Below are 20180 nucleotides of genomic sequence, written 5' to 3'. Positions count from 1 at the left end.
AACAATTAAGGAAGAACCGATTCGGGTGTAGCCGATCATTTAATTCGCTCGGAATTCACAAGATATTAATATCATTATATATTCCTATTTTGAAGTCTAACCTCGAAAAACGAAGAAATTGCTTTTCTTCTTATGACTCAGTCTCTCTAAAAATAATGGTTTGGTCGAACATCCAGCCGAGTGTTGTGCAGTGTTATACAGCGAGTTTTAATTTTATTTTGATATCTTCAATTGAGATATTTGCAATCTAGAATTTTTTCTACGCAATAGAATATATAATGTATTGTTAGAAGTATTGGAGTAAGACAAAGTCCAACGCCGATTTCAGTCATATTTAGCGCTAAATTATATTATAGTTAAGAAAATATGTTTACGTCGAAAATCCTTTTGTGATGTATACTGGATACAGGGGATGAACTGAATTTACCTCCGGCTTTAACCACGCCCACTGATTATATACTCATTCACATTCTCTGTGAAATCGCTATTGCACTTTAAATATTTTTCAGTCAAACCGTTATATATCTAGATGGTGTTTAAAAGAAATTGTTTTAACAAGTTTTTTGACACAGGAAACTGTTTGCGAGATACGAAGTTTAAATCTAATAGGAGGCGTGATCGAGCCCAATTTCATAAATTTTGAACCTACATACTGTGGTCCTCTGATATAGCTCTTTATTCTTTTTCATCAGACAGACGGACATATTGATAATTTTTATATGAGTATGTACTTTATATGTATATCTCAATTAGTTTAATTAATGTTATACAGTTATACCCGCTTAAGTGCCACTGCTAAAGATGAAACACTTTTGAGGCACTAATTATTCTTAATAATAACAAAAATACTTATTAATAACAATAAATATGTTAAATTCGGGTGCAACTGAACATTTTATAATCTCGAAATTGATTGATATAGTTTTATTAATATAACACACAATTTGACCCATATATTCAGCATAAAGTCCAATAGAATATCGAAAACCATCATATATAGTATATGAGGACTGAGATTATTCCTAAACCGATTTAACTAATTTTCACCACTAAAGTTAACTATATCCAAGACTAAACGCTTACTTAATTTTGTCTTCCCATATTAACCGATATATGTGCATAAAGCCCACCGCATTTTTGAAAAACCTACAATTAAATATATGGAAGCTAGGGGAAGTTATATCCCGATTTTAATAATTTTGGAACAGTAAACAAAATATAAAGGGTCCACCGTTTCGAATATATAAATGATAAGGTAAACCTTTTGAAAAAAATTAGCTGCTGCTACAAAAAGGAAATATTTCGTAGAGAAATTGCTGAATTGGTCCATTTTGGAAGAATTTAGAGAAGTATGCAGCAATTAAGTGGCACAAAAAGGCTAAGAGCGACAAAGAAAAAAATTTCTCAAAACTTATTGTATTGATTGAACTTCAGTAAGGAACCATCAAATATAATCTTCGTATTTCAACGAAGCGAATGACGTTTAATCAAGTTTTTAAATACCTATAGAAATTTATGAGTATTACTAATGTAAAAATATTTATATCTCGTAGAGCGTGAATTTGCTTTTTAAGCACATTACTTCCCTTAAATTAACATTTCAATTGTTCTGTTATCGTTTTTCTTTCTTGAACAAATCATTTAATAAAACAATTTATTAAACTACAATTAACTGGTATTTAACTCATTTTTCCTGAAAAACATAACTCTAAGTGAGTACTCGAATTAACAAAAAATCGATGTAACGAACAAGCCTGACAATTACTGTGTTCGTTATTTCGGAAAGCTACTGTATATGATTTCTTTTTGACAATACTCAGCGCATTCTATGAAAAAAAATATTAAAAGGCACTTAAAAGAGGAAAATTGTAAACAATTTTTTATTTGTGGTTTAAATGTTACAGGCATTTAATGGTAGACAACAAATATAAAAATATGATATTATAGCGTTAGTTAATTTCAATTAGAAACCCTTGCACCCTTGTATAACTTTCCAAAGACTATACAAGTCGCGGTACGTCTAAGTGTTTTATGCTATTTTAAATTTTATTTTGAAAGTATAAATAGAGCACCTTCCTCCATATGTGGCGGCAGCAATGTGGCAGGTGCAAGTGCCAAAACACGTACATACAAATGTTACAAGAAATAGCATATGACAGCGGAACACAAAACAACAAGGAAGCAACTATTCGATCCCAAAATAAGATAAAATTCTATTTCTTCGAAATTCGCGCAATCGAAATGAGCCGCTGGCTCCACACCCGCCCATTGGCTGCCAGCTTTTATTGTGATACTCTTACGCAGCAAAAGAAAAAACTTAATCAAAAGAAATGATAAATGCATAAATCTTGAATTAATTCAAAATGCATTTGATGGCTATAACACTAAGAGTGGCCAAAGCAACACACTCACACGTGCGCGTGCAGTTACACGTTCATTCACTACAAAGCTCAAGCACAACCTACATGTGTGTGTGTATTGAATGCTGCTCCATTGAGAAATTCTCCCCTATCGTCCCACAGGGCTGATGCGCCTGAATGCGTGCCACGACTGCGCGCAGTCATTCATCCACACCGCCACATAGCGAGCATGTATCTAGAGCTGAATGTGCATGCCACAAACCATAGTGCTCCCAGTAACGAACGCATTTGGTTTAAGCCATTTGGGGACACACGACTTGCATACATAGGAAGATATATGGTACATACGTATATCGTAGCACAGACAAATTCTCTAATAGAGGAACCTCACCTCATGCACCGCATAGTTCCTTTCATTAGTTTATCTGTCTGCACGTTTACCTATTGGCTCAGCCACTCGTCGCCCGCAGTCCCTACTCTAGCCATCGGCCGGCCGATTCGTCGTCCGAGTAGCAATCAACAGTACTGCCGAGATTTATTTGCAGCCAGAATGGAGTGAGAGCGATCGGGAGAAAATTCCTAAATAAATAATGCCCAGCTATTAATACAATTCACTTTGCATATTTATTTTTAGTGGCAACTTGCCGCTTTCTTTCATTTTCCTTTTTTTGCTCCAAAGTAACCACAGAAATGAAAAACGAATTTCGCCAAGCAAGTGAATCGTTTAAATCCAACAACAATAAAACGATATTCTGCAAAGTATTTATAGTATTTTGTAGGGTGCAACAGCATCGGCAATTATCCAAAGCACGCCGCTTTTGACACGCGTGCGACGCGGGCAGCGATGCGACGCGCAGACAAAGTTGATGGACTGCCCAGATTCAAGCACATAACCGCACATATGTCTGCATGTATTAGATGGTTATACATATATGTATCTCTTGCATACTGTGTTGGCTGCTGCATTAGTTCGGATTCGCCACATATAATTTCAGAGCAACAAACAATATTCGACTAATTCTAGGGGTTTAATTCAATGAATTTAGACTGACAAGCGAACGCGTGAATAAAATAGGAGGAGCAAGAGTAGAACACACTTTTAGTTCTCTCTCTGGAAACAGCATAACAATTATTAAAGTATATAATTTTTAGTTTGTAATTATAGTAAAATTATTCAGTAAGTGTTGTTTGGAACCCTTTTTTATTTGTACACCAAAATGGCCACACTGAAGAGACATACTGATTTCGATTTTTAGTCCAAAAAACGGATATTTTAGAGTATATAATGTACGATATTAGGTACTCTAACCTACCTGCACTAGATAATTATATGATGGTAACACAAATCTCCACTTAAGGAATTCTAAATAAAACGACTCAATTTGCTTACAAAACAAGTCTATAGACAGCAGGTATAGGTGTTGTTCTAAAAGCTCCGCTGCTACTTATACATCCTGCTCTTAGTAAACTTTCCACACGCTTTACCGTGTATTTTTTCTTTTCCATCATTGGCCACCAGACCAATATGCCATATTGCATGATCGGCCTTAACACTGCTGTGTTGAGTCAATGAGTTTCTCGAGGCATTACTCCCCAAGTTTATTGCGTTTATAATTACTTACATAAGGATAGCAAGAGTGCTTTCGAATTTCACTCTAACCGAAACAGTTACATCATCAGCGTAAGCCACAACACGTAGTCCTCGCTTTTCAAGATCTAGCAACATTGTATTCATTGTTAAGATCCAGAGAAGTGGGGATATCAAGCCACCTTAATGTACGCACAATGTACGCACCTCGGAAGCACCCAGCGTTGAAATTATGACCCTGTCTAGAGGCATATGTTGAATCATATTCACGAAAGATTCAGAGATATCTAGATCATTAAGCGCGTTTCTATGGTTCTAGGCTGAATGTTATTAAAAGCACCTTCTATGTCAAGAAAGGCTATGAGGGTATTAATTTATCCCCAGAGATTTTTCAATCTCTACAACCACTGAATTAGGACATATCTCTGTGGATTTTTCATTAGAACACGCGTGCTGCAAAACTGCCAGTTTTTCTGGGGTTATCTTGTTTATCACATGTATTTCTATCAATCTTTCTAATTGGTCTATAGTCTTTTGAACTAGTTTGTGAGCTCTTCCCTACCTTTGGTATATAAATTACTTTGACTGCATAACGATGGAATATAGTTAAATCGTAGCGCCCCTTTGAACATTGTTACTAAACAGTCTGCAATGTAATTCAGGAATTGCTGTAGTTCCGCCGGGAAGTACCCGTCCAGTCCCAAGGCTTGAAACCATCAATTACCCATCTTACCTTGCTTTCTGATACTACTTCTCTAGAAATGGGATATCCCTCTTCCTCTGTGTTTAATGCGTACTCATCTGCACGATTTTCTGGGTGTCCCAGGGATTCTTCACTAATTGTCGTCCAGCCATGATCTGGTATCTCATGTTATGAGCAAACTTTGCTAGTATTCAGTAGTCAGACGAGATGCCTCTACTATAGTCTCTATATCATTTCAAAAAGATTTCCAAGAAGTTCTTTGAGTTTTTCTTATATCTGGTCTTTACACGGTTATAATATCTATCCCAATCCTCCTCTACATTAGATAGTTTTGCTACATTAAAATGTCTTCCGCAATCTTTCTGTGGCTTTTTAAGCTCCTTACCTTACAACCTTAGGCGTAGATCTTCACCTACTGTGTATTAACGTACAGGCCGTATACTTCTCAAGAAGCTTTTGCTAATTGATTAAACGAGGTTGTTTAAATGCACTTTCTTTTGATGTAGAAATTGTGAAATCATAAAAATACGTTTATATCTAGTTCCAGTGCACATGGGCCAGTTTTTTCCTATGATTCCTAAATTTATTAACCCTGACTACTATATATCAGTAAATTTAACATAAATATTTTGGATATAATATTATATACTACTTTATATGGTACTAGACGAGCATACATATCTATGTCATGTGTATAAGTAATATAATACCGAATGTTCGTTTACACTCGGACTTAGCCCTCGTTTTATTGATTACTTTTTATTTACATGTTATATAAAGATTTCCTTACCCTGGATCATTTGGCACCTCCGATGGCGAACCGGTACTCATCTCTTGCGACTGGCTTACTAACTCCATTTTCATATCCATTATTCGAATAACGGTTATCGCTTTTTGATATCAAAAATTTCAGTTGATCGCGTTGACACGTTGAATTTATCGGCTTAATTCCAATTAGCCCTGTTGAGGTATGTACGTCTAGTTGGCGGTTAACTACACACACTATGTCTAAGGATATAACTATGGCTATGACTAAGAAAAGCTGACGCCTTTCTCAAGGGCATAGGAAAGCTCTAGCTGGCATTATCTCAAGCAACAAGATGGGATCTCGCAGAGATGTCAATGCGAACGCTGTATATCAACATTGATATCTAAATACCGATTATAATGATTGTGATGATAACGGAATCCAATTCCAACTGCGCAACAATAGGTTTCTAAACTGCGCACTACTAAAACGCACACCAACTAAGTGGTACATGTGTAGGTATGCGCAAACATATGTAGATACGAATTTAATTAAAAAGGCTGCGCTCACGGCTTTGGTCTTGATTTAGTCACATTTATAACACATTCTGGCTGAATTGACTTTTCAATATCAAAATAAGTTCTTGTAGCACGAATTTAATTGCTCACCGGTTTCATTTCATTAGATTTCAATTTATTCACATTCTTATTATTTTTTTATTTTTCCTTCTTACTGCCGCGTGCCTGCTACAAACTACAATTTCGAATACCCGTCGGAGGAGCACCACTTCTTGTAAGAGTTATATACATACATATGTGTGTATGTATTATATCGCAAACAGCTGAATCCCTTGGGCTTACAACAATAATATTGATAAATTCAATTCCGAAATAAGTTCTCTTTGAGTTCGTTTGTTTGCATCACTTTCAAATCTAATTAACAATCACTGTGTCCATGGATCCCTGTCTTCGTGGAAGGTATTAGCAACAAATAATATATGTACGTAGAACATTATAAATTCCTCAGAGACAAAGGCGCTATTGAAGAAATTTACTTTGCATATATAAAGCCACTATATATAAAATGCACAAATAGATTAGAGTAACGACCCATTATTTCTATAAAAAAAACAGCATTTGAAGATATGGCGGTAACGAGTAATGAAATTCTTCAACTTCCGTCCAGATGCATTCTGACCCTAGGTTATTACACAGAGATGATGAAAGCATCCGATCTCTTCGGCTGTCTTATGAATGTTCAAGCGAACAGCTATTCTATGAAAACCTGACACTGACACTAATTATTTTGGTGGGACAAAAAGCTAATGCGAAAAGGTTTAATTGAATTCAAATGAGTAGCCTTCCAATAATAATAGCGAGGACTTAAGCTAGGAGGTTTCAACTAATATAACTAGTTAAGTGAGAAACCCGAATATATTACATACATATATTGAAACCGACTCTCCTTGCATACATATGTACATATATGTATGTACATAAATCGGTGTTGACCGTAACATCGTGAATTTTATATTGCACTGGAGGGTTTTAATATATTCCATGACTCAATTGCAAACATACGTCAATCTATTTATTTATAAAAACATGTATTTAATAAACACGAATACTAACACATAATTTTTGAATCTGATCTTTTCATTTCATGAATAGCTCAGAGACTTTCAATTCAAACCCCTTCCACACAAAACACGCATAGTTAAAGCCTCCCCTGAATTCGTTTTGCAAAACAGTACTCGTATTTCGCATATTGTAGATCTATACAACGAGTTAGATCGCTGCTACAGCAATCGAAAACACGTGACCGCAATTAGTGGTAATTTTGAGCGTCTCTGCCGCAGTCACCGACAGCGTCAAAGCTATTTCTCCTGCCTCCATTAGCAACAAATATTGTGAATTTCATGAGCTACATCGCTCCAAATGCTCTCACGGGGCATGCTATAATTTCAACAAATAAAGTCGAATAAACAATGAGTACGTATTGAAAGCCTTAATGTGGGTCCGAAGTGGACGGAGGGTTGATAATGGTAGAAATTTTCACTATACAATGAATCTAACTTGCTAGCATTTTATTGAACTCGATCAGCATTGATTGATGGAAATCGAAAGCGTAAAAATTCGATGGAATAAAAAGAAATAAATCAAGAAGAGAATAAAAACTCGTTGAAATAAAGTAGACGCTCTAAATTGGTAATCAATAGAAAGCATAAAGAAGTGAATAACAGAAGATATTTCATATGAATTATACATTCATATAATATATACATATAAGATACAACTATTAGCATCATCTTTATCACATGAAGTAGACATGTAAGCGAAGTGCAACGATGGCACTAATTTCTTGCGCCCTCACCTGTTCAACGGGGCAGAAAATAGTATATTTAGGGACTATTAAGATGTCTGGTTCTATACCAGAGATGAATTAATATTTGTTTTATTGATTTTTTCACAACGATACAAAAAAATTCTATGGTCAGTACATTTTCTTCTCAAAGCTAAATTCGAACTTTGTATTTGTATAACATCACAATAACAACAATAAAATAAACCTATATTCCATTAATAAAACCGGCATATTATTAACAGAATTAATTTGTGAAACACAACGGACGTAATAATGAACATTCTAGATGGTAACCCTGACCCATACTGCTAGACAAATCAGAGTTTCCTATAGTCTCAGATCTATGGCAATATGATGCAATCGACCTATGATCCTAAAATCAATATAATACAGTCTCGTGCTTAGTAGTATTGCGACACATGGGTATATAAAAATTGTAGTTTCTTCACTGAGTACTATATATTTTAATATAAAATGACAACCACAAACAGAAGCAAAACATCACCCAAATATCAGCAATGAAAAACCTTTAGACTGAGAGCAATATGTGTGAATCTCTATAGGGTCTTTAAAATACAGTTAGTATGTCGCTATCATGTTTATTATATATAGAGTAACAGCCGATGACAAAGTTACATTTCTGTTTTCCTGTTGAGGGGCGGAAGTTTTGAAATCCTTTTAGACCCACTATATAATAGAAATACTAAGATTAATAGAAACAAACTGGCATCAAGCCGCTGAATATCTAAGAAGACCGGAAGCCTATAAGGTGCACGTTTTTGTTTCCTTTCATTGCCAGTTTTCAAAAAAACACACATTCACCGTATTCATCAGAGAGTATCATCGCTTTAGCTTAAATTAAGTAAGTTGTATGGGCCCGCGCATTTTGCATATGTCCAGTGTGTGTGTAGATGTGTACGAACGTTAGGGATATCTCTACTTATGCACCCTTTTTTATCTTGATCTATGTGTAAGTAAATGAAATATTGTTTATGCAATTTCTGCGCTTTTAAGATAAAAATTGAAATTGGTTTAAGATCCTTGAAGATTTTGCTTTTGTTTTATTTCCACGGTTCGCTGCAGCGCCTCTTTGGATTTAGTTGCACTATTCAGTAAACATACATGAACTAACTTTTTTAATAAATTGTATTGCATCACTTTAGGAATATACAAAAAAATAACAAAAAACACATCACAAATTGACAACTTTCGTTGTGTTGTATTTTAAATATATATGCGCACACGTTTGTTTGTTTATTTGTAGATAGACTCAGCGGTAGCGAAAACCATTTTTTCTTATCGAAATTGCATTGGTATTGCGGGTGAGTGATTTTTGCGTTGGTTGCGGCAAACGTTTGCCTTTTGCATTCCTCTATTGCTATTCGACCAAGCTCCACCAAGCAAGCGCTCGCGACAACTTCCTATGCGATACTGAAATCCAAACCGAGAAACTATCAGAACTCAGGCGGAATGGCAGAATGGCAGAACGTATGTTCAACACAAACGGTCGTCCGTCGCTGTTGTTGGAACGTCAGCGTAAGCAACAACAACAGCAATTAGCTAACAAGCCAGCAAACTACCAACAAGCGCACACACACATGCACCTATGCAAGTAGATAGGTAAGGCAGCAGCGACGTAACCTAAGCGCCAAAAGTCGAACATCACGACAGACGACAGTTGTCAGAGCAATAGCCGGCAACACAAACGCTAACTAGAGTAATAGTTTCAACGATAAAACAAATATATATGCATGCATGTTTGTGTGTAATGAAAACTGCAACTGCGACTATAAAGCTGCGCGCGAGTAAACTTCAGCAATGTTGTCGTCGAGTGTAGCACCCACATGCGCCCGACCGTTACCACCGTCACTCCGCCAATCATCCCCATTACACAGACACTGCCGTCCGTCGTTCAGCCTCTGCCGCAGCCACTGCCGCTGCTTGACTGCAGCACTAGCTGCCGACGAGTGGTGGACAGAACTGAGATTCTCCCATTGCATTCGACCACATTGGCATTGGAGCGCAAGCGAGTGCGCTGCACAACAGCTGATAACACAGCGGCTGCAGCAGAGCGCAGAGAGCCGAATTTACATTATTTACATTTAGCATTGCATGGCCAAACATATAAACACAGATGAATATATAGTCGCGCCAGTACTAAGCTCATTTGGATGAAATACTCCATATAAACGTGTTCCAAACCGTTTGAGTTGTTGTTTGTTGTGTTATTGTGTTATTGTTTACACATCACTGATAAGACAGAAGTGCAGTTACCGTAGCAGCTGTATCCAAATATTCAGAGAATTGAAGAGCTAAAAGCGCAACAGTAAAGAGTAAAAGCTTTTAAGAGTGAGCCTCAGCTGTTCATGGCTATTTTTAAACCGGAAACGTACTCGAGTCTTACATAGCGATTGGTTTATAAACCCGAGCCTAACGGAATTTTCAACGTCGTCATTTCGTCTTTTTTATACTCTCGCGACAAAAGTTTTTAAGAGACTATTATAGCTTTGTTCACATAACGGTTGTTTGTAAGACATAAAACTAAACTATGTCAAAATGATCGGGATAACGAGACGAGTTAAAATCCGGATATCTGTTCTTCCGTCTGTGCAACGGATAACTTGGGTAAATTAAAAAAAACGAAACTTGGTACACATGTTGCTTGGAACCGTGAGGAGGTTGGTATTGAAAATGGACGAAATCGGACCATTGCCACGCCCACAATATGGCGAAAACCGAAAACTTATAAAGTGTCATAACTAAGCCATAAATAAATTTGGTATAAAGGATCGCACTAGGAAGGACATATCTGGATGTAATTTTTTTGAAAAAGTGGGCGTGGCCCCGCCTCTATGTAAGTTTTATGTGAATTTCTCGCAAACCAATACAGTCATTTCTCTTACGTACCCCATTACACACCATAAAAATTGATATAATGAGATAATAGCCACGCCCACATCACATACAAAGGTTAGGTTGAAAATTACTAAAAGTGCGTTAACTCACTAACGGAAACATAATACTTTCTTTCTACATAATACTTTCTTGACACCCTGATAACGCGGATGGAAAATGGGCGAAATCGGTTCACAACCACGACTACTTTCCATATCAAATCACTCAAATTTGAATTCCATCTGATTCCTTCACTTTATAATGTATACATACATAAGGAAACAATGAAGATAGTGGAATAAAACTTTACACAAATACTGCATATCATCTGTGGCTTCACTTGTGGAAAAATTGTCAAAATCGGACTATGACTTTTCAAGGCCTCGGATATCGAACATGATGAACTCAGCGCTAAGAGTAATTTTTAGCCGAAAATATGGGTAAATTTCTAAGATAATTTAAAGTAATTCAGAGGAATTTTTCAATTATTATAATCAGGTCATAACTTCTCCTAATTGTAGGTTTTTCAAAAATACGGTGGGCTTTATTCCGCATATATCGGTTAATATGAGAGATATCTTAGCAAAATTAACTGAGCGCATAGTCTTGGATATAGTGAACCTTGGTGGTGAAAATGAGTGAACTCGGTTCAGGAGTTATCTCAGCCCTCATACACTATATATGATGATTTTCGTTATTCTATTAAACTTTGTGCCGAATTTATACGTAAATTTGGGTGTTATCTTAATAAAATTTCTTCAATAAATTGCGAGAGTATAAAATGTTCGGTTGCACCCGAACTTTGCTTTCTCTCAAATATGATTAGAGCTAGTTAATTATTTTATTTCCTCTTTATATAATACATATGAATTAGATAGGGCAATTAGGAACACATCAGAATTTGCGAAATAAATTATTTGCCCTCATAAGAGATTCATGGAGTTATGTTGACTGGACCATCCGAAAACAGCAAAATTTCAAAAAATAATGTTGTGTCCATTAGAGAAAAAATGGGAATTATGAGTGTGTTCGAGAAATAAATATTAAGTGTGCGTGAAATTTCACATATAAAAATTCAATTCTTCATTCAACAAAAAAATTCTATTTCTGACATGATTGTTAAGACCAGGCAATGGAAGTCGCCCTCAAGTTGGGTATATCGATATATACTATTCTTGAACTTCCCTAATTCGAATCACCATTATCCACAATATAGAATTTTTTAATAAAAAATACCATTTTTCATAAAGATGTAAAATATAAATTTATACACAGTTTTACTTATTTAATTCGCATAAAGATTTATGTACATACGTTAAAACATGTACTCTGTAATTTTGATTGTTGCATTTTGCTATGGTTTGGCTCTTGGCGTCTATATTCCTTGTCTTTGTTTGACTCTTTCAAAATTCTGCATGGATAGAAAATTTTGTATTATGCCCTGGTCGAAAAGTTGGATCTATTGCCAATGGAGATCATAATTCGAACTGTTGAATTGTTGAATTCGAGTTATAGAAGTTCGAGTTACGAGTTTTATAACTTCCGTTGTAATTTTTGGTGTAGGTGTCCGATAAAGAGGAATATCAAAGGCATATATTCGGCATAAAGTTCAATATAATAACGAAAATCTTCATAAGTAGTATATGGGGACTGGGTAATTTCTGAACCGATTTCACTCGTTTTCACCACCAAGATACAATATACCGAAGACTATACGCTCACTAAATTTTATATTACCTATAATTTGGTATATGGGATCTGGGGGAAGTTATGACCCGATCTTAACCATTTTTGGTACAGAGACATAATGTTATAAGAAAAAATTCAGAGGGAATGAATTACATTAAAATATCTGAGAGACTTACGTACATATATTTTCGGTGAAAAATTACCCTTAGACACTGAGTTCTTCATGTTCGATATCAGGGGCCTTGAAAAGTCATGGTCCGATTGAGAGCTGTGTCATCAGGGTGTCAAGAAAGTGATATATACCGAATTTGATTGAAATCGGCCGAGTAGTTCTTGCGATACGGTTTTTGACCCATAAGTGGGCGACACCACGCCTATTTTCCAATTTGTAAAAAAATCTCAGTGCAGCTTCTTTCTGATATTTCTTCTGTAAAATTAAGTGTTTCCCACGTTTTTCGTTAGCGAGTTAACGCACTTTTAGTAATTTTCAACAAAATCTTTGTATGGGAGGTGTGTGTGGTTATTATCCGATTTCTTTTATTTTTGGACTGTAGAAGGAAATGGCTAAAAGAAACGACTGCAGAAAGTTTGGTTTATACAGTTTTTTTGTTGGTTTATTTGGGGGCGGGGTCACACATCACATCCAAATGTGGCCCTCGCTCATCCTATGTTCCAAATTTTATACAATAAATAGATTAGATAGATACAAAAAACCTATTTGGGGGCGGGGTCAAATGTGCCCCTCCCTAATGCGATCTTATGTTCCAAATTTTATTTTCATAACTTTATTTATGGGTTAGTTAAGACACTGTATAGGTTTTCGGTTTTCGCCATTTTGTGAGAGTGGCAGTGGACCAATTTTGCCCATCTTCGAGAGCAACCTCCTCAGGTGCCAAGGAATATGTGTTCCAAGTTCCATTAAGATATCTTAATTTTTACTCAAGTTATCGCTTGCACTGACAGACGGACGGACAGACATCCGGACTTCAACTCCACTCGTCATCCTGATCATTTATATATATATAACCCCATATCTAACACTTATATTTCTTGGTGACACAAACAACCGTTATGTGAACAAAACTATTATACTCTGTGCAACAGGTTGCGAGAGTATAAACAAAAAATGATTGAATTCATTGAAAATAGCGGAACACATACACGGCTTGCATAAAGTTCCAGCACTTGGCATCATAAACGCTCAGATAGTTCATGGCCTCAATCAGATACCACCCTACTAGTAGCATTGGACCTGTCAAAAGCTTTTGACATGGTCAATCTCGTAACGCTACTAGAAGAGAAAACAACTTTCTCCGGTTGGAAAAGATGGACCTTGAATTACCTGCGTGGTCAATCATCTATATTATTTCAAGGTAAAACGTCAAATCTAAAAGATTTTAATCCACTGGGCGGTGAAATCTCCCTACTACTGTTTAATTTCTATATCTGGAAAATCTCTCAACCATCAGAGGTAGTCGGGCACCGGAATTGTTTTTGAACACATCTTATTATAATAATTCCAGTGCCCTGTGCGAATCTTCTATCGTTCGTCATAAGGTGTCGCGTTCGTTTGCTAAAATTGCTGTTTTTGGTACGATGCACGCGTTAGGACAGGTCGCCAGGTTATGCTGTTTATCAGACCACCGATAGCAATGGTGATTTCTGGCGAGCTGATGCTGTGAGGGCTTTGTCGAATATCGAATCGTCTATCTATTCTACTAGCTACGATCGTTTGGCATTTCGAGCTCGACATCGCCAGACCGAATATCTATACTCTGACATTCAGGGTAGTATCCCTGCGATATATGTCGCCATCAATAAAACTATATTGCACGGTGTTATGCAATATGAAGACTAAGCCCTAGAACTATCTCGTTAACCATCTTTACGACTGGCTTGAAAACCTGCAACTCCAGACGTTCTGAGTGGAATAAACATTGTAGACATTAAAAGTGAAGACATTTTGTTAGATGTATGAAAAACTTTATTTTTCAATGTATCCATTGAAGATTATCGCTTCAATATTTTTTAACATACATATTTGACGTCTCTCTTGATATTTCGATGCAGCACACAGATTGCAAAACTTAACAAGAAAACAAAAAGAACTAGCATTAAGGCTTATAATGACTCAGAATCGCTCAAACCGCAAATACGCCTACATAATATCTAGGGCGTTGGAACAGGTTTCGGTGGTGGTGTATCTTTGGTCTCCTCCTCTTTTTCCTTGTTCCAATTCTGCAAGCCCTTGGGTAATGATGTGTCTTCTTCGAAAGAACCCGTGCCTTCCACGAATTCTTCATATGTAGACTTTTCTTTGAATGGTCTTGGACCTAGCAGTTCAATCATATCATCGCGACTCAAAATTTCATTTTTTAATAGACGTTCGGCGACCCGACGCACATCTTCCTTGTGTTTTGTCAACAATTCTGTGGTGCGTTGATGAGCTTGATGAATAAGAACACGAACTTCACTATCAATCAATTGTGCAGTCTCTTCCGAGTAAGGTTTAGTGAAAACAGCATCTCCCTGCTGGCCCGCATCGAAGCTCACTTGACCAACTTTCTCATTCATACCGAAACGCACAATTTGAGCATAAGCGCTATCTGTTATTTTTTTTAAATCATCCTGTGCTCCAGTTGTAATGCGATTAAAGAATAACTCTTCGGCAACTCGACCGCCCAGAGTCATGCACATTCTATCAAAAAGTTGCTCCTTTGAAAGTAAGTACTGATCTTTAGGCAAATACTGGGCATATCCGAGGCCTTTTCCACGCGGTATAATTGAGACTTTTAACAGAGGATCGGCGAACTCCAAAAACCAACCCGCAACTGCGTGACCGGCTTCGTGATGCGCCACGGTTTTCTTTTCCTCCGGGGCTAAAACATTGGTCTTTTTCTCCATACCTGCTATAACTCGCTCGATCGCCTGCTCAAAATTTTTCATCATAATGGAATCCAACGAATCACGCGCAGCTATAAGAGCAGCTTCATTGCATACGTTCGCAATGTCCGCACCAGTGAAGCCGGGAGTTAATGCTGCCATTTTGCGGGCAAGATCTTGTTTATCCAAATCAGTCTTTAGAGGTCCCAGATGTACCTATAATTTTAAAAATATTAAGAAATTTATGTATTCATATAATGTTCTCAATCAATTTAAGATATTGTTCTACTTATTACCGAATATTAAAAGAACTATAATATAAAGTATACATATACAAATTCTAACTGGTCCGAGAGATGATGCAATTTTGGATGCAAACATGTAAGATAAGCATTAACATTCGTAAGTGAAGTTAGAATTCACAATAACATAAATAGAACTAATTATGAATTAAATAACTTAAGAAGTGATAAATAATAATAAAAAATGTAAATATTAAAATTATATATATTAGTAGTTGATAGTTAGTTATACCCGCATTGCTTTTGTTTCGTTATATTTACTTTGAAAATGTTGGCACGTCCTTTAATGTCAGGTGCTGGAACAAAAATTTGACGATCAAATCTCCCTGGACGCATCAGCGCTTTGTCTAATATATCAACACGATTAGTTGCTGCTAGAACCACAACGTTAGTAGTTGTATTAAAGCCGTCCATTTCAACCAACAATTGATTTAATGTGTTCTCTTGTTCGGAATGTCCGCCAAAAGATTTTCCACCACGCTTTCGTCCAACAGCATCAATTTCATCAATAAACAAAATACAGGGTGCGTGCTTTCTAGCCATCGCAAACATATCGCGAACACGTGATGGACCAACACCAACAAACATCTCCAGAAACTCTGAGCCGGATACGCTTATGAAAGGAACATTTGCTTCGCCAGCCGTTGCCTTTGCCAGCAAAGTTTTTCCAGTTCCAGGTGGCCCAGTAAGCATAGCACCTTTGGGTATCTTTGCGCCGAGGTCAATATATTGTTGGGGATTTTTTAAGAAGTTCACAAATTCCATAATTTCTATTTTGGCCTCCTCACAACCTGCAACGTCCCTGCAAAAGTGCTTTATTTTATAGATACTTATGTATCACATGATTGTTTCAAATTATTACTTAAAGCGTACGCCAATTTCATTTGAATTAATAAGTTTTGCTGTGGATTGCATAACGCCGCCAAACAATCCACCGCCTTTTCTCCCACGTCCACCGCCCATCATATCAGCTGATCTACGCATCATATACACCAAAAATCCGATTATTAGGAGTGTTGGCAAAAGGCCGGTCAATGCGGACGCTTCTACTTCCGTGCGGTATATAACAGGCACATAATTCAGTGGTTCAACACCAAGGTCTGTCTGAGCAGTTTCTAGATTACGTTCAAAAGAGTCTACACTGCCGATATTAAACCAAAGAACACCACTAGCATCTTGTGAATTTCCCGGAAGTATACGCACGCGAACCCACTTCTTGTTGACCACCTCCAATTTTTCCACCAGACCCTTATTTAGATAGCTGCAGAAATTTCATTATGCACATATTCAATACGAACAAATCATACTTACTTATTTACAAATTCCTTCCACGAAATTTCTTTATATCCCATTTCGAAAAATGCTATTGACGCCAGTAATGCAACAGCGCTAACAGCTCCAAAAATTATCCACTTTTCACGGTCTCCTCCTGAACCTTCTCCTATAGGCCGACCACCGCCACCACCAGCTCCTCGATTTCCTTGTGACCCTTTCGAACTGTTTGTAAACATACCAAAACTCCAATCACTTTTATTTGTTGAAGATGTGCTGGAGCTACTTTCTTTACCAACTGAAGGTTTGCTCTCTTTCGATTTGGACGCTTCATTATCAGATCGTTTCTTGTCTGCTGACTTCCCTTCATCAAAGTACTTTTCAAAGCCTTTTGGTGGTTTTTTGCAAAAGTATTGAACTTGTTCCAACAAAAATTGTATGACTGGTGTTGGAACGAATTTATGTGTTTCTGTCACATTTCTATTAGAAATCCTAAAATTTATATTGTTGGTAACGTAACTTCTACGAAGGCACCGTTCCATAGCTTTCGCAGATTGAATCAATCTGTGCGCCATCGCTTTCTAATGTTATTATACAATACTTTTTTATACTATTTTGATTTACACCTAAGCAATTAATTTTTTATTTCGTAGTTTTCGTTTTTGGTTATCCAACCGTTTTGCTCTCCGGTAGTTGCCTTGTCGCACTTTTATTCTAAAACAAAACATTTCATAAATTAAAACATCTTTTACTTAAAAATAATTATTGTTTAGTACTTTTAACTTAATTGCAAATAAGAATATAGTCTATTTAAAATAGTTTCTATTCAGTTTTCCAAGGAATAAACTACCAAATCTTGTCTTTCTAACATTGAGGTGGTGAAATAAGGCGGCGAACAAATCCATCCACAGAACAATGACAGTTGCCAGTGTTGCCTTCTCCCAATCTATTACAAAGTTCTGTTAACAATATCAGAAGTTCCTATGGGATTAAATAAATTTATAAAATTTTTAAGATATAGTGATAAAAAAGTTTCATCTTATTCATATGATTTATTATCATACCAAAAGGTGATCAGTTAAGAAAAAATCTCAAACTGTTTGCTATTGACCTACAAACTATTCGTAAAATAAACTGCGCATTCCAATTGGAATTAACCTTATAATTTATATACATCTTTGCAGTGTTTAAATATTGTAATCAAGCAAATATATTACACATATTTATCCTCTCAAATAACCCTTTATTTATAATCTGGAAGTTGAAAGTATGTAGTACATAATTGGATTATTCTAAATTCCTCAACTGGATTTGTTTGAGTTTGGTTAGTTCGAATGTCGAAGTTAAAAATATGGCAACCCGCTGGCGAAATAAAGCGAATGCAATATGGCGTCGTTGTGCTGTGTCGTGGGCAAAGATGACATGATACGAAACTCTCTCATTTTCCCTCAAACCAAATTCCCTGATCTCTCATTTTAAGTTGGTAGCAGTGCGAGTTGAAGGAATTTTTGACAGAAAAGGCGGGATGCCAGAAGTAATACCGGTAAAAGTATATGACAAAATCAGTGCGAAATATAATTTTAGGGAAATACACTGATAATATTAAACTGTGTGAAACTATTTTTTTTGCTATTATTTGTTACAAATGACATCTAATATATCAAATGACATCATTATATTTAATATATTATATATTTTATGTTAATAAATTAATATATTTTGTTGCATGAATTTATAAAAAATCATGTTTTTATTTTCTTAATTATTTATATATGATATAAGTCTAATAGGGAACAGAGCATTTAAAAATAATATCTAAAAGTTAAAATACCCAAAAGTTATTTCTAAAATGCCCAATTTATTTTTTTACATAGCGGGATCATTGTCAAATGTTATAAAAAATGTGGATTTTTACAGCGCTCTCTCAGAATAAAGAGTTTCGTATCATGTCATCTTTGTCGTGGGTACGTATTTAGCAGTGAAAATTTTTTTATTTATGAAATATTTTCAACATTTAAATCAAATTTGTGAGAAATTTGTTATTTTCTGATACGGAAATGTTCAGTGATGCGTTAAAATGTAGAACGAGTGTAGAAAATAAAATTGAAACTAAAAAAGTTCCTTAGAAAATTTCGCCGATTCAGCGATTTATACTTATACAGCGTCAAGTCAGGCGAACCGTCATGGAAAGAAAATTCATCTTCGTATTTTCTTATAGTTTTCTTTGCTAACGGAAGTTTTGTCATTATATCAATTCCTAGAATAATATAACTGAAAAAATCGCATTAGTTCAACCAAAATGCATCGAAAAATATACTAAATATCCTACCGGCTAGAACCGTGGTTCGATCTTAAATTTACAATCATATATACATAGCAAAAGCATCGCGAACTTTGCGTACGTGTGTACACACTCCCTTTAATGCACTTAGTTGTACGTACAAAACATCAGCCTACAGAAAGCCTTATTGGGGTTTTGGAATGAGGGGCATTACAGCGTAGTGCAATGAAAAATCAATATTGCATTTGTTGGATACCCAACGTGGTAAAGTTGTATAGCTTGAATCCAAACCGTTGGACGTTTGAAGGGCGGGGTGTTTGTATATTTTTTCTTTAAGTTTTGAGACGGGAAGAAAATGTGTACATATTAAAGAAACTTTCTCTATATGCCGGTTATCTTATTTTTATAAGGAAAACTAACTAATACTTGTTTGTTACTCAAAATGTATACATTAACGGTCCAATCATTTTAATTACAGAAGTAACCCAATAAACATATATTGAATACGTACCTAGTTTTACGTGTACAATATAAATTTTATATGTGGATACCAATACTATAGTTGGATTTAATGAAATACTTTTTATTGACTAAGACATTAAAATAAAAAGTAAAGTGAAATTCGAGAAATCACAATGCACGTGTCTTTAGTTCCTCACATTTATAGCAGGAAGTTAGAATCCTTCGTTATGAATTAATGATGTTAATAATAAATAGATCCAAATATGAATTAAATAAAGTAAATATTAAATTCTATTTTGTTTTCTCACTTTCATTTGGGATTAAAGAAAGATTTTGATTATGAATATTAGACAATAAAAATGGATATTAGATTTTAAATCTATCTATCTAACTTCTATTTTGATTTTAAATTTATTATATGATCGGTGTAAATTAAATTGGTTTTATGTTTGTTTAGCAACTCAACTAATAGTTAATTTGGAATAAAATACAGTTCTCTATATGAAAATCTATCAACTTGGTCATTTTGGCCATATCGTATAGTGAACTTATTTATAAAGACATTCACGTTATATATAAATTTTAATGTTATTAAATGACTTATAGTAATTAATATTTTTAATGTATTTTCAG

At 35.6% G+C, this 20180-nt stretch overlaps 2 protein-coding genes across 17 annotated transcripts in view; both read right to left on the bottom strand.

Annotated features, from left to right (window-relative positions):
* The window catches only part of Rbp6_3 (RNA-binding protein Musashi homolog Rbp6), a 436335-nt gene extending 427107 nt beyond the window's left edge, over nt 1–9228 (bottom strand). For 2 of the 16 annotated variants that reach the window (XR_008470744.1, XM_054228378.1), the window contains exon 1: nt 5442–9228. Coding sequence is in view for 15 of the 16 variants with exons in the window: in XM_054228378.1 (XP_054084353.1) it covers nt 5442–5521 (80 nt within the window). In the remaining variant the exon portion in view is untranslated. The remainder of the gene's footprint in view (nt 1–5441) is intronic. The other 14 variants (XM_054228379.1, XM_054228380.1, XM_054228383.1 and 11 more) reach the window with 14 other exon arrangements.
* A 5080-nt stretch (nt 9229–14308) lies between these two features.
* On the bottom strand, nt 14309–17737 carry LOC105211521 (AFG3-like protein 2). The gene is made up of 5 exons (XM_011182978.3): nt 17581–17737; nt 16844–17518; nt 16395–16793; nt 15794–16334; nt 14309–15446 (listed from the first exon to the last, which is right to left on the bottom strand). Exons 2-5 carry the CDS (start codon nt 17377–17379, stop codon nt 14517–14519), a joined length of 2406 nt encoding a protein of 801 aa, XP_011181280.2. The 5' UTR covers nt 17380–17518; nt 17581–17737; the 3' UTR covers nt 14309–14516.
* Between the last annotated feature and the right edge of the window lie 2443 nt (nt 17738–20180).

This window comes from Zeugodacus cucurbitae, chromosome 4 (genome assembly GCF_028554725.1).
Source record: "Zeugodacus cucurbitae isolate PBARC_wt_2022May chromosome 4, idZeuCucr1.2, whole genome shotgun sequence".
Taxonomy (NCBI): Eukaryota; Metazoa; Arthropoda; class Insecta; order Diptera; family Tephritidae; genus Zeugodacus; species Zeugodacus cucurbitae.
Note: the sequence above shows the minus strand (reverse complement) of the source record. Positions and strands in the feature narration are given on the sequence as shown.